Raw genomic sequence first — 15,693 nt, 5'->3', positions numbered from 1 at the left:
TTAGATGATGTGATCAAAACTGATCATAGCATCTGGTGTCATTGCAGTGCTTGAATATACTCATCGCGGTGGTCTGATGTGTGAAAATGGAGGCCAGGGCATACATTTGAATAGTTTGCCTTCTGGCAGGCTTTACAAGTGGATTGCCAATATTACTAATAAGTGCTATGCCAGTGGATAACACTAAACAGTAAAAGCAATCATGCCAAAATATCCCAATTATTGAAATATAATGTTAAAGGGGTACTCCGGTGCTTAAACATCTTATCCCCTATCCAAAGGATAGGGGATAAGATGCCTGACCGTGGAGTCCCGCCGCTGGGGACGCCCGTGATCATGCACGCGGCACCCCGTTTGTAATCAGTGCCTGGAGCGTGTTCGCTCCAGGTCTGATTACCGGCGACTGCAGGGCCGGCAGCCTGTGACGTCACGCTCCGCCCCTCAATGCAAGCCAATGGGAGGGGGCGTGATAGCTATCACGCCCCGTCCCATAGGCTTGCATTGAGGGGCGGAGCGTGACGTCACACGCCGCCCACCCTGCAGTCGACCATAATCAGACCCGGAGCGAACACGCACCGGGTCTTATTACAAACGGGGTGCCGCGTGCATGATCCCGGGGGTCCCCAGCGGCGGGACTCCCGCGATCAGGCATCTTATCCCCTATCCTTTGGATAGGGGATAAGATGTTTAAGCACCGGAGTACCCCTTTAATGATCCCAATGTGGTGACCGGCTTTAAAGTATAAAAAATAACAGTCCCAAATAAAGTCTAAAGTTGCAGATTTTTGGTCACATCACACCCCAGAAAAAAAAAGAAATAAAAAGTGATCGAAAATGACATATACACACAAGTGGAACGCAAAAAAGATCAGCGTGCAAGAATGAACCCTCAAACAGAAGTGTATAAGGAAAAATAAGAAAGTTACGGGAGTCAGAATATGTCAATTTTAAGCATACTCATTTTGTAACAAAAAGTAGTAAAGTAACAGACAAACATTGCAAGTTTTATCGTAAAGTGCACTTTGCGTTGTACATTTTATGGTAAAAAAAAACTAAGTACAATTGGTCTCACAGTGACGATACTTCATGTAACCAATTCGCGTTTCATACAATTCTTCAGAACAGATCCAGGATTTCTGTCAATTCCCTTCAAGTGTCCCAGTACCTGTAATCATCTGTGAGAGATACACATGACTCCTCCTTCCTCAGTCTGGCCAGCACAGCGCCCCCTTCTGTCTGCAGTGTCACTAGTCTTGTATCTTCCAAAACGGCCTTCATCAACTGGCCCAAACGTGTCAGCTGCAGACTGGCCTCCTGCCAGAGGGAAAACACATTATACTACAGGAGAGGCACTTGGTTTTGTACTAGACAGTCTCTAACACTGGTAACATACTGTGATACATAGTGATACATATGCCATTAGGGACAAGTGGCCTGATGATGCAATATATGAGGAAAAACATAGGACGACTACAGAAAAGCAGATATCTTACCAGCTACAACGGTTTCTAATCTGGACCAACCTCTAAATAAAGCAGCCCCCATATCTCTCCTGTACTGAAATTCTGATGATACATGGTATCAGTGCAGGTAAGGTTTAGCAGGGGATGAGGCTGGATTTTTAGATTTGTAGCAAACTCTCAGATGTTCTGTGTGCAAGGGGTTTTAGCCCATACAAAACCAACTGGGGACTAAATGGGACAAATGCCACATCTGTCATGGCCTGAAGAGCATCGGCATCTTTTCTTTTTTTATTCATTCCTCACCTCAGCTTTATTGGGCAGAGAGCTGACATGCATGTTCTGGATGGCATTATGTAAAAAGATGCAGGCATCGCGGCAGCTGTCTTGCAAGTTCTCCAACTTCTAGAGAACGATAAGAAGATTAAAAAAAAAAATCAATACAGAACAAGTATCTCCACAAGCAGTCTGTCAATCATCACATAATAGAGAGCATGTTCTCCCTGTGCACAGGTAAAAGTCATGCAAGGTTCATGGTGGCGTGCAAAGTATATTCACCCCAAAATACAGAGCATGTTACTCACTGTGCGGAATGTCAGCCAGTCCTGGTGACAGTACGGGAATGTTCCATTAAATGTGGGTGGGAGCTGTGAGACATCTATATGCTTGTGCAAGGACTTTGCAGACGTGAGAACATCAAACTGTGTAGAAGAACATTTATATATATAAGAAGTGATGCCACAAATGCATTTAACAATGTTCTGAGCTTTCTAATATACCCTGTCCTACAATTCCTTGCCATTTTCAAAAGCTCTACTTACTGTCAGTGAATGGAAGAATCCTCGTGAAACATACCAAAGCTAAGAAACTAATATTGCTCATAGCTGTGGAATCATTGCAACCAAATCCAGTCTAGATGATCTTTTACAAAGCGAGTACATCTGTACAGATCTCTCTCCTGTTCTGATATTGTGATACAATTCCAGGGAAAATATCTGTATTCTGGCTGTGTACTAGGGACACAATGGGGGAGATTTATCATGTCTTATATATGCCTTCCTGAAATTTTATTGGCTGAAATCTGGCACAAGATTTTTGCGCAATTAGTTTTTGCGCAAAAAATGTGCACAGTTTCAAAACTGACAACTTTGGCAAAAGTGACTGTGAAATGCAGTGGACGAAATTTATTAACTGCGTCTTTTTTTAAAAGGTGCATAAATAATGCGCAAATGTTCAAAAAAATAAATAAAAATTAAAAATAAATCATACCCCCCTCTGCCTTAGAAAAATTACATAAAGTTCTGAGGTGATTTTTCATTTGTGTAAAATTTATGTCTGTGCACTGTTTTGATAAATTTGGCGTACATAAGCCAAAAACACAGAACTAAAAGGCTGTGAAGTGGCCGCACACAGACACATATTGATAAATCTCCCCCAATGTGAATTGGAAAGTTGTAGAGCTTTTCATGAGAAAACAATTGGGCTTTATTTGCAGCAGCCTGGGCATCTCTTCTAGATCACTTTCCCATATGTGTACAATATTTATACCTATTTCAGCCACACACACACTAGGTAGCAAATAATTCTTTGTGTAATTTTCTCAACTGTGGGAGGAAATCCATACAAACATGGGGAGAACATACAAACTCCATGCAGATGTTGTCCTTAGTCTGATTTCATATCTACAAGACAACAATGCCAACCACTGTCCTTCCATGTATTTCAAAGTGGCCCCCTTCAATTCAATGGCCTGAGCGTAGTTGGCTAGTGACTGTGCTAAGATCATGTTCCCAACGTATCAACGTTTGCTCTGGGACCGAAAATTGCAGAAAGTCATGTTTCTTAGTCCGAGCCAAACTTGTATTCTCTCTTGAAATTACCTAAATGTAGTCACTACCTGACTACGCTTGGGCTGTTGAAATAAGGCCTAAATTCTAGCTATTTATAATGAGTCTTGTTAGGGGCAACCAGAATACACAATATTTATGTTACTTATTTCATTGTACCTTTAAGTGAGAGGAAGAAGTTAGGGTGTAGGAAATAGCTGCTTTTCTATATCATCATATCTGCAGCTTAACTCTTCAGGGGTCAGGGGTCATTGCCCAACATTGTTCTCTGTTATTTTGCCCTAATGAGCCAAGAACAAGATCTGTTCAGGAAAGCCTCTGAATTAGCTGGTGTGGAAGCGGCTGCCTGTCAGGGGCTCTTCACTACGCTTTTGTAGAAGGTGGACACAAGCAAGAGGTCAGGCTCAAAGCTATGCTAATCTTAACCCCTGTGAGGCCTCTGGGGACCCAGCCGGTGTATGCATAACGTTTCAGAGGGGACTTCCATATGTTTGGTCATAATTAAGTCAGACATTACTGGTGGTAAGATTGGATTTCAGGACCATTAGGGAACTTCTTATATAAACAATCCTGGTGCGAGTCACTACCTATTTGTCATGTAAAGAGATTGTACTGACATGGAAATGTGCAGAACTAATGTATATAAGCTAGTACAAGTTTTTAAGTATTACACCACAGCTTAGGACATCTAAAATAAACTTCTTGTATATTATAAAAGTGACAATCTGGCCTGCTCAAAAGATTTAAATGACTCAACAGATAAGAAGAGGGCAGATGTTAGAGTATGGTGTCCCCGCAATATGCCTAGAGTTCATACCTCCAGCATCTGCATGTTAGCATCATGGAATCATAACTATTGACTCTATGACTGCATGTCAGCATTAACCCCTTAAGGACCGAGCATTTTTCCGTTTTTGCACTTTCATTTTTTCCTCCTTACTTTTTAAAAATCATAATGCTTTCAATTTTGCACCTAAAAATCCATATGAGAGCTTATTTTTTTTGTGCCACCAATTCTACTTTGTAATGACATCAGTCATTTTACCAAAAAATCTACGGCGAAACCCAAAAAAAAGAATAATTGTGCAACAAATTTCTACGCAGTACATTTTTCGGTAAAAATGACACCTTATCTTTATTCTGTAGGTCCATACGATTAAAATGATACTCTACTTATATAGGTTTGATTTTCTCTTACTTCTGGAAAAAATCATAACTACATGCAGGAAAATTAATATGTTTAAAATTATCATTTTCTGACCCCTATAACGTTTTTATTTTTCCGAGTATGGGGATGTATGATGGCAAATTTTTTTGCGCCGTGATCTGAAGATTTTAGCGGAACCATTTTTGTTTTTATAAGACTTTTTGATCGCTTTCTATACACTTTTTCATGATATAAAAAGTGGCATTATTTTGTGCGTGCAGTTTAATTGACTATATATTTTTAGAGTTTGGACATTTACGTACGCAGCGATACCACATATTTTTTTTTTACACAGTTTTTTTAAATGGGAAAATGGGGGTGATTCAAACTTTTATTAGGGAAGGGGTTAAATTATTTTTATTTACATTTTTTTTCACTTTTGTTTTTTGCAATGTTATAGCCCCCATAGGGGACCATAACATGCAGTACATTGATTCAATACACTGATCAATGCCATTGCATTGCTTTGATCAGTGTTATTGGCAGTCGATTGCTCAAGCCTGGATTTCAGGCTTGGAGCAATCAATCGTAGATCGGACACGCAAGAGGCAGGTAAGGCACCCTCCTGATGCGTTCTAGCTGATTGGGACATCGCGATTTTACTGCGATGGTCCTGGTCAGCACGACTGAGCTGCTGGGAAGCTTTCACTTTCACATTAGACACGGCAATCAACTTTGATTGCCATGTCTAAAGAGTTAATGCCAGACATCAGCCCGATCGGCGATGTCTGGCATTAGCCGTGGGTCCCAGTTGCTTTTAGCAACCCGGACCCACTGGGTACGATGCGCGCTCACCTGTTGAGTGCACATCATACCTAGGGAGCCGTAATGGACGTCCATTTGCGGCAAGGGGTTAAAGGGGTACTAAAGTGGAAAACAATTTTTTTATATCAACTGGGGCCAAAAAGTTAAACAGATTTGTAAATTACATCTATTTAAAAATCTTAAGCCTTCCAGTACTTATCAGCTGTTGTATGCTCCAAAGGAAGTTGTGTAGTTCTTTTCTGTCTGACTACAGTGCTCTCTGCTGACACGGACAGAGGTGTCAGCAGAGAGCACTGTGGTCAGATTGGAAAGAACTATACAACTTCCTCTGCAGTAGACAGCAGCTGATAAGTACTACAAGGGTTAATATTTTTTTAATAGAAGTTATTTACAAATATGTTTAAAGGGGTATTCCAGGCCAAAACTTTTTTTTATATATCAACTGGCTCCGGAAAGTTAAACAGATTTGTAAATTACTTCGATTAAAAAAATCTTAATCCTTGCAATAGTTATTAGCTTCTGAAGTTGAGTTGTTTTTTTCTGTCTAACTGCTTTCTGATGACTCACATCCTGGGAGCTGTGTAGTTCCTATGGGGATATTCTCCCATCATGCACAGCTCCCGGGACGTGACATCATCATTGAGCAGTTAGACAGAAAACTTCAGAAGCTAATAACTATTGGTAGGATTAAGATTTTTTAATAAAAGTAATTTACAAATCTGTTTAACTTTCCGGAGCCAGTTGATATATAAAAAAAAGTTTTTGCCTGGAATACCCCTTTAAAAAAAAAAAATTCCACCAGAGTACCCCTTTAATATTGCAACCAGCGGATACTGTTTAGCAACAAAATGGAAGGACGCCTCTGACAGAAGGAAAGTTTAGCCTACCCATCATGTAAACGCTTATTCAGCAATAGGACTTTTCTGCTTAAAATTAATCTGTAAAATCCTACCATCCACACATATCCCTACAATTTATACAGGAGAGTACAGAATGCAACTTGTACAGTATGGGGTCACTAATTACCTGCACTCCATGTGGTCTCTCCGAAGACAAGACAAGATCTTTCTCTGCCAAAAGTAATACTCCATGGATACAATGAGGAATAGCAGCCTAAAACAAAGTAATGTGATATTTACTTCTGCTACATTATTATTCTCACAGCCAAAAAGTACTGAATGATGACTACACCTGGACAAGATCAGATAGACTGTTATGTCAGGCAGGAGAAGTAATCAAACTGGTGCTAAAAGGGTGCAAGGTGCCAGCAAAACCTTTCAAGGAGCCCATAATCTGCATGGGTGTCTTCCACACGTTCCATACAAACGTGGGCCAGCTGCCGACAGATTTTAAATCGGGAATCTGATTTAGTACTATTGCAAACTACTCTATTTCTTGAAATGCCCCCAATTTGATACAAGAATGAACCTGGAATGGATAGAACAAATGGTATTTTCAGCTACCTGGACCATATGAATGGCTTTAAATAAGGCTGGTACTGGAGAGCACCGTCGAGCGTCCACCAACATTGTCAGACCCAGAGCTCTGCAATCTCTCCTGGAAGGAGAAAGGACAGTCAGTGATACTGTGCAAATTATATTTGGGGAGATTGAGCAAAACCTGTGCAGAGGAAGAGTGGTGTAGTTGCCCATAGCAACCAATCAGATTGCTTCTTTCATTTTCCACAGGCCTCTTTAGAGGCCTGTGGAAAATGAAAGAAGCAATCTGATTGGTTGCTGTGGGCAACTGCACCACTCTTCCTCTGCACAGGTTTTGATAAATCTCCCCCATTGTGACCATAAAACAGTCAAATACAATGAAAAGTGCTCAACCAAAAGCTTGCGTCATTCCATAAAGGTGTACTTAAAATGATGCTGCAGATTTTTCAATTAACTTCAATAGTAAAGCCACAATCGGCAACAAATCTACGGCATTTTAGTTCTGTGTGAACATACCCTATGGGTATGGTCCCATATGGGGCTTATGCAGCATAGTTAACGCTGCACAAAATCTAGAGCGCAGCGGGAAGTACGCTGCCTATTCTCTGATGAGCATACACAAAGGGCTATCCGGGGGGCAGCTCTGAGTGTTCAAACCTCCCAACCTCCAACCCTCACTGAGCACACAGGGCTGCCGCCAGGTATGCTCATCAGAGAATATGCAGCGTACTTCCAGCTGCACATCATGACATACACTGCGTAAGGATTACGTGGGACCATACCCTAAAGAGGTATTTCTATCTCCCTCCACAGGATAGATCTGACTGCTGGGACCCTCACCAATCGCAAGAATGCAAGGGGATTGACCTCCTGAATGAACAGAGCGCACCGCACTTGCATGGCCAGCACTCTATTCATTCTCTATAAGGATCCCAAACACTGCACCTTTCAGAAGCCCCAAAGTCAATGAATGTTGCACTGGCCGCTGTATAGTGGATAACCCTGGAAGATGGGAATAGCCTTTTAATCATTGTATAAGTAAAATGATCTGCGGCTAAATGAAAATATTGTTGATTACATCCAAACACTAAAAAACTACACAGACATACTACTACTCACGGCTGAAGGTATATTTGCCACAATAGATCAGTGCAGCAGTCAGTCTGTTTAGCCCACAGTGCATCTTCTAAATTCAACACAACTATTTCTCCCAAATTCTCAGCTGTTAGTCATAATAGATCAGTGTGGGTTTGTTACTATTCATTGACAGCAAACATATCTGAAGTACTCACATTATAAAAGGATAAATCTTCATCAATAGAAAAAATTAACCCCTTCCTGTTTTAAACAATACTGGAGAGATTTTGCCCAGAACAACCAATGAGCTGTGATTGGTTGCCGTGGGAAAATCATTCCAGTTTTTTTCTCCCATATTTTTATAAGTCAGGGCCATTGTGCAGTATTCAAGGCAATAATATGCACGGGGGAGGCTGCTACCAGTGGTAACAGCTAATGAAAAAAATGGACAAATACAACCCAATGGTTATTGCACAATATTCCCCATTGATTGCTCAGACCTATAGGGGCACTCAGTGGGCTATATATACACTTTAGAAGGGAAGATGTGCTCCTACCGTACAGTGCTGTAGAAGTACAATAGGAGACGCCCCAGTTCAGAGCTGTTGCAGTGTGGGTTTAACCAGCATGTGTTACGGGTGTTGATTATCACCAGAGCCCGTCCGCTTCTGTCTCGTGTTCCTAAAAACAGACAAGTAAGGTGGCTTAAAACAGAAATGAGAATAGCACGGACTGATCTGTATTTGTGTCCACTAGCATTAGAGGGCTGATATACAAAGCTGCTGAAAACATGCACTTCTTCTGTCCAAGCTGTGTGGCCAACAACTGAATAGTAAAACCATGAGAATTGAAGGCTAAACCACACGTGTTTAAACCACTATGTATACAGGTTAAACTTACATATTGAGACGAACATGCTTAGACTAGCTCTACATATGAGCACTAACAATGAAAGACCCCTGAAGCTGTGTATGTGTTATGTTCAATGAAAATGACTAGATCTGGTAAATTCCCAGCAGTCATGCTACCTTCTCTACAACAATAAGCAGAAGCGCATTGGTGTGAAACATGCGTTGGGGTAAGTGCAGGTGGTGCATGGCTCTGCATTGGTAACCCTTTCTTTCTGATTTATGCTTATTTTCTGTTCATCCACTATTTTGTATACCCTTATTGAGATTAAGTTGATCTCTGTTCTGTTATTCCCTTCATTATTGTGGTGTAAGCATTCTAGTCTATCTCATATACCAATGTCTTAGTCTGCAATGTCCTGCCATTTCATCCAGCTTTGTGCACTGTGCCCTTCTCTATAGTGTTTTTAAATTTGACTTTTAAAGATGTATCATTAATAAAGTTTTTGCAAATTTTTATAATTTGTTGTTGCTGATTTTATTACTTTTCGGTGATAAGTTTTCCGCAAGCCTATTTCAGCAACCCTACCCTACATTGTTTTTTGGTGACACAACAATAAGTATATAGCGTTGGCTCACCAGGCAGATAGACCACGCCGCTCATCAGTACTTCTAAATTAACATCCTTCACCCGACAGGGACAGGCCTGACTCTCATTTCTTCTACAAACACTTGGGGAACTGAGGCTGTGTGGCCATAAGGGTGATGGGTTTCTCTTTGGGTGAATTTCTGGCGTCTTCTCCTCGTCATTGTAGTGTCCTGTAAAACAAAGGAATTGAAGCCCATTATGTTCCCGGGGGATGCCTGGTAAACAAAGTATTAAGTTATAATCACTGTTCTATCATTTACATACAAACATATTATGCAATGAATTCAGGTTGAAGATCTGTAAGTGTTCTTTATTTTTCTTGTACTGATCGTGTACAAGAAACATACACTACAGAACTGCCCCACAAATGTAGCAGTTTTAGAAACAACAAGCTTGTAGACAGACACCCCAGCTAGATAAGTTATTTCGGTTCTAGAAACATTTCTGTGTAATATCGCTCTCCTGTACTGAAATCTAAGCTGATCATCTACACTGATATATTGTAAAAACCTCAGATGACCTAAACAGTGTTAGGATGAGGTTTCAGCTTTAAAATCTAAATAACAGTGTTTACATTCACTGGCCACAAGCAGAGATTGTGAAAATAGTGATACATTTAAATCCAAAGTATTAAAATCTTTACAGCAGCTACAGTAGCAATCTTGTTACATTGTATAACCTTCTGTAAAGCTATTAAAAACAATTTTGCTCAAAGAAGGTCAAATGCTTAGTTTTCTCTGTGCTCATAAAACAATGAATCACTCACCACAAATAGTTTCAAATTTGAAAAATACAAAAAGGAAAACAAAAACTGAATATAACCTTAAAGTGTCTTAAAAACTGAATATAACCTTAAAGTGTACCTGTCATTTACAAAAACATTTTATATGTATTGTATATTTGTAATATACATTGAATAAAAATGTGTATATTTTTTGGGTGAACAAATGCTTTCCCTGCAACTATTGCCTGTGTGTCTCTTTGTAGCCCTGCTTGTCCTCAGTGTACAGAGCCCTGCTTGTCCTCAGTGTACAGAGCCCTGCCTGCCTGCCGTCCTCAGTGCACAGAGCCCTGCCTGCCTGCCGTCCTCAGTGCACAGAGCCCTGCCTGCCTGCCGTCCTCAGTGCACAGAGCCCTGCCTGCCTGCCGTCCTCAGTGCACAGAGCCCTGCCTGCCTGCCGTCCTCAGTGCACAGAGCCCTGCCTGCCTGCCGTCCTCAGTGCACAGAGCCCTGCCTGCCTGCCGTCCTCAGTGCACAGAGCCCTGCCTGCCTGCCGTCCTCAGTGCACAGAGCCCTGCCTGCCTGCCGTCCTCAGTGCACAGAGCCCTGCCTGCCTGCCGTCCTCAGTGCACAGAGCCCTGCCTGCCTGCCGTCCTCAGTGCACAGAGCCCTGCCTGCCTGCCGTCCTCAGTGCACAGAGCCCTGCCTGCCTGCCGTCCTCAGTGCACAGAGCCCTGCCTGCCTGCCGTCCTCAGTGCACAGAGCCCTGCCTGCCTGCCGTCCTCAGTGCACAGAGCCCTGCCTGCCTGCCGTCCTCAGTGCACAGAGCCCTGCCTGCCTGCCGTCCTCAGTGCACAGAGCCCTGCCTGCCTGCCGTCCTCAGTGCACAGAGCCCTGCCTGCCTGCCGTCCTCAGTGCACAGAGCCCTGCCTGCCTGCCGTCCTCAGTGCACAGAGCCCTGCCTGCCTGCCGTCCTCCGTGCACAGAGCCCTGCCTGCCTGCCGTCCTCCGTGCACAGAGCCCTGCCTGCCTGCCGTCCTCCGTGCACAGAGCCCTGCCTGCCCGTCGTCCTCCGTGCACAGAGCCCTGCCTGCCCGTCGTCCTCCGTGCACAGAGCCCTGCCTGCCCGTCGTCCTCCGTGCACAGAGCCCTGCCTGCCCGTCGTCCTCCGTGCACAGAGCCCTGCCTGCCCGTCGTCCTCCGTGCACAGAGCCCTGCCCGTCGTCCTCCGTGCACAGAGCCCTGCCCGTCGTCCTCCGTGCACAGAGCCCTGCCCGTCGTCCTCCGTGCACAGAGCCCTGCCCGTCGTCCTCCGTGCACAGAGCCCTGCCTGCCTGTCGTCCTCCGTGCACAGAGCCCTGCCTGTCGTCCTCCGTGCACAGAGCCCTGCCTGTCGTCCTCCGTGCACAGAGCCCTGCCTGTCGTCCTCCGTGCACAGAGCCCTGCCTGTCGTCCTCCGTGCACAGAGCCCTGCCTGTCGTCCTCCGTGCACAGAGCCCTGCCTGTCGTCCTCCGTGCACAGAGCCCTGCCTGTCGTCCTCCGTGCACAGAGCCCTGCCTGTCGTCCTCCGTGCACAGAGCCCTGCCTGTCGTCCTCCGTGCACAGAGCCCTGCCTGTCGTCCTCCGTGCACAGAGCCCTGCCTGTCGTCCTCCGTGCACAGAGCCCTGCCTGTCGTCCTCCGTGCACAGAGCCCTGCCTGTCGTCCTCCGTGCACAGAGCCCTGCCTGTCGTCCTCCGTGCACAGAGCCCTGCCTGTCGTCCTCCGTGCACAGAGCCCTGCCTGTCGTCCTCCGTGCACAGAGCCCTGCCTGTCGTCCTCCGTGCACAGAGCCCTGCCTGTCGTCCTCCGTGCACAGAGCCCTGCCTGTCGTCCTCCCTGCACAGAGCCCTGCCTGTCGTCCTCCCTGCACAGAGCCCTGCCTGTCGTCCTCCCTGCACAGAGCCCTGCCTGTCGTCCTCCCTGCACAGAGCCCTGCCTGTCGTCCTCCGTGCACAGAGCCCTGCCTGTCGTCCTCCGTGCACAGAGCCCTGCCTGTCGTCCTCCGTGCACAGAGCCCTGCCTGTCGTCCTCCGTGCACAGAGCCCTGCCTGTCGTCCTCCGTGCACAGAGCCCTGCCTGTCGTCCTCAGTGCACAGAGCCCTGCCTGTCGTCCTCAGTGCACAGAGCCCTGCCTGTCGTCCTCAGTGCACAGAGCCCTGCCTGTCGTCCTCAGTGCACAGAGCCCTGCCTGTCGTCCTCAGTGCACAGAGCCCTGCCTGTCGTCCTCAGTGCACAGAGCCCTGCCTGTCGTCCTCAGTGCACAGAGCCCTGCCTGTCGTCCTCAGTGCACAGAGCCCTGCCTGTCGTCCTCAGTGCACAGAGCCCTGCCTGTCGTCCTCAGTGCACAGAGCCCTGCCTGTCGTCCTCAGTGCACAGAGCCCTGCCTGTCGTCCTCAGTGCACAGAGCCCTGCCTGTCGTCCTCAGTGCACAGAGCCCTGCCTGTCGTCCTCCGTGTACAGAGCCCTGCTTGTCCTCCGTGTACAGAGCCCTGCTTGTCCTCCGTGTACAGAGCCCTGCTTGTCCTCCGTGTACAGAGCCCTGCCTGTCCTCAGTGCACAGAGCCCTGCTTGTCCTCAGTGTACAGAGCCCTGCTTGTCCTCAGAGCAAAAAGCCCTGCTTGTCCCCGATGCACAGAGCCCTGCTTGTCCTCGGTGCACAGAGTCCTGCTTGTCCTCGGTGCACAGAGCCCTGCTTGTTCTCGGTGCACAGAGCCCTGCTTGTTCTCAGTAAACAGAGCCCTGCTTGTCCTCAGTAAACAGAGCCCTGCCTGTCCTCAGTGCAGAGCCCTGCCTGTCCTCAGTGCACAGAGCCCTGCCTGTCCTCAGTGCACAGAGCCCCGCCTGTCCTCAGTGCACAGAGCCCTGCCTGTCCTCAGTGCACAGAGCCCTGCTTGTCCTCAGTGTACAGAGCCCTGCTTGTCCTGCGTGCAAAGAGCCCTGCTTGTCCCCAATGCACAGAGCCCTGCTTGTCCTCGGTGCACAGAGCCCTGCTTGTCCTCGGTGCACAGAGCCCTGCTTGTCCTCGGTGCACAGAGCCCTGCTTGTCCTCAGTGTACAGAGCCCTGCTTGTCCTCAGTGTACAGAGCTCTGCTTGTTCTCAGTGTACAGAGCTCTGCATGTCAGCCTACACTGCCTGTGTTTGGTCTCTATACAGAGACACAGCTGCAGGGACATGCTAGATTTTGTTTTCACCCAAAAATCTACACATTTCTTAATCAATGTATATACACACTATATATATATATATATATATATATATATATACCACTTTAATAACCTGGAGAGAAAATCTCTTCTGTCAAAATCACAGAGGATTGATTGTAACAGAATTCAGTTGTACCAGGTAATATCCACATTATAGCACCTCTCATTTAACACATAGCCAATATATACAGAGTGTCTCTCAGTAGAATTATGCTCCCCAGACCACAAGGAGTATGGGATCCTGACAGCCTCTTTTGTTATTAATAACTATATTTTACAGTAAAACACTGTGGTAAAGACAAATAGGGAGAGAACTGTCAATTGAGTCAAGGTGGGTAAGAGAAGACCAGGGAGACTGCCACCCGGCCTGGCTTAAGAAAAAAAAAAAAAAAAAAGGAAAAACATAGAAATCTGGAAGCTTACCCAGATTTCATGCTTAAGTAGTTCGGGCAGTATAAATCTCCTGACAGACTCCTTTTAAAAAGAATTCCAGGAGAAGAGAACACATTTAAAGGGGTTCTCCAAAAAGTATATAAAAAAGCAATGTACAAATATAATTTTCTTAGCTATAATGCAGAGATGTCTACATATCTGCTCTGTTCTCTGCCTTGTAGATGTGACATCCTGTCACAGGCTTTGAATGCAGAAAGGTTCCATTCCTCCTTCCCCCATGTCTGGTAAGGATGGGACCATTGATGTGAAAAGGGGAAGCTTGTAGTACTGTTCATTACATTTAAAGGCTGTAAGAAGCCTTTCTCGGATAAAGACAAAGTGAACCGGTTCTGAAGAAAACTACAGTGCCTGAGAAATGCTTCCTTAAAATCTAATGAGCAGTAATATGAGCTTTTCACATCAATGGTCTTGTCCTGAGCAGACAGGAGGGTCGGAGTGGAGTAGGGATGGAGCAGACTGCTTTCAGAGAGTGTGGCATGATGTCACAGTTACAAGGGAGAGAACACAGCTGATATGGAGCAATCTCTGCATTAAAGCTAATAACATTACATTAGTAAACTGCTTTATTATACTTTTTGATACCATACACAGGTTGTTTATTTTTTTTTTATTACATAATTATTTTATGTATATTATGTATTTTATTATTTTATGTATACAAAGCTTAATAAAGTTTTGCCACATTTTAATATAATTTACTTTAATTCCTTGCCATGTTCAAAATAAGAAAAGAAAAATTTAAGAGAGAGAGAGAGAGAGAGAGAAGATAAGCCTTATTATACATATAGGGTTATATGATTTCTAAGTAAAAAGAAGGGTAAATATATGGTCACCCTGGAAAAGACAGTGATAGTCTTGCTTACCACACTCCCTCTCATACAAACACTTATACAGAAAAAGTTGTCAATCTCTATGTGTGGGTGGAGTCAGCAGGACTCATTGTTTATCCTAGGAGTCCTGGCAAGATTTACCCTGCCTTTTACGGAGACATCCTGCTCAAACCCTATAGATCTATAGCCTCACAGGGCTGTGATTTTCTGCCCCTATTATACCCTGCTCTCGGATGGGGCAACATAAACTATCTGACAGGTTCACTTTAAAAATTTTCCCTGATCATGCATGACCAAAATGACAATTTTCTTTTCAATGCATTTTTAACTGCAAGACTTTTACAGGTAAAACATCTTAAAGGGGTACTCCGCTGCCCCAGCGTTCAGCCACACCCCACATAGACTTGCATTGAGGGTACGTGGCATGACATCACAAAGGGGCCTGGGCGTGACGTCACGACCCCCGCCGCCCGCTCCCAGCATTCTACATGAACGCCAAGTGCTGCACAGAGATCGTGGGGTTCCAGCAGAGGGAACCCCGCAATCAGACATCTTATCCCCTATCGAAAGGATGTCTAGGGACGTAGTACCCCTTTAACCCCTTAAGGACACAGGGTGTACCTGTATGCCCGAGTCCGCTCCCTTTCTATAATGCGGGGTGATAGCGGGTTGGGACCCGTGGCTAATAGCGCGCATCACCAATCGTGGTGCCGCACGCTATTAACCCTTTAAACGCGGCATTCAAAGTAGTCTAAAGTTGTGAAAAAGCACCCCTGGCAGCACAGTCGGGCTGAATGGGACCATCGCAGTGAAACCACGATGTCCCGATCAGTCAGGACACATCAAGAGGGTCCCTACCTGCCTTCTTGCGCGTCCAATTGCCGAATGACTGCTGCGTGTATGAGATCCAGGCAGGAGCAGTCATGCGGCAAAATCACTTATCAATGTGGGATAACAATGATCAGTGTAAAAGGTCAGTGTGTGCAGTGTTATAGCCCCCTATGGGGGCTATAACACTGCACAAAAAAAGTGAAAAAAAAATAAAAAAATAAGTTAATAAAGATCATTTAACCCCTCCCCTAGTAAAAATTTGAATCACACCTATTTTCCCATTAAAAAAAGTGTAACCAAAAATAAACATATATGGTATCA

At 45.1% G+C, this 15,693-nt stretch overlaps 1 protein-coding gene across 2 annotated transcripts in view; it reads right to left on the bottom strand.

Moving 5' to 3' along the window:
• LOC130276362 (puratrophin-1-like) overlaps positions 1–15,693 on the bottom strand; it is a 103,662-nt gene that overhangs the window by 47,691 nt on the left and 40,278 nt on the right. For both annotated transcript variants that reach the window (XM_056525617.1, XM_056525618.1), the window contains exons 4-10: positions 9,282–9,461; positions 8,352–8,475; positions 6,742–6,835; positions 6,305–6,391; positions 2,044–2,160; positions 1,766–1,864; positions 1,165–1,313 (exon numbers count right to left, since the gene is read on the bottom strand). In XM_056525617.1, the coding sequence (XP_056381592.1) occupies positions 1,165–1,313; positions 1,766–1,864; positions 2,044–2,160; positions 6,305–6,391; positions 6,742–6,835; positions 8,352–8,475; positions 9,282–9,461 (850 nt within the window). The remainder of the gene's footprint in view (positions 1–1,164; positions 1,314–1,765; positions 1,865–2,043; positions 2,161–6,304; positions 6,392–6,741; positions 6,836–8,351; positions 8,476–9,281; positions 9,462–15,693) is intronic.

The sequence above is a fragment of the Hyla sarda genome, chromosome 6, assembly GCF_029499605.1.
Source record: "Hyla sarda isolate aHylSar1 chromosome 6, aHylSar1.hap1, whole genome shotgun sequence".
NCBI lineage: Eukaryota > Metazoa > Chordata > Amphibia > Anura > Hylidae > Hyla > Hyla sarda.
This window is presented reverse-complemented; position numbering and strand designations above follow the sequence as displayed.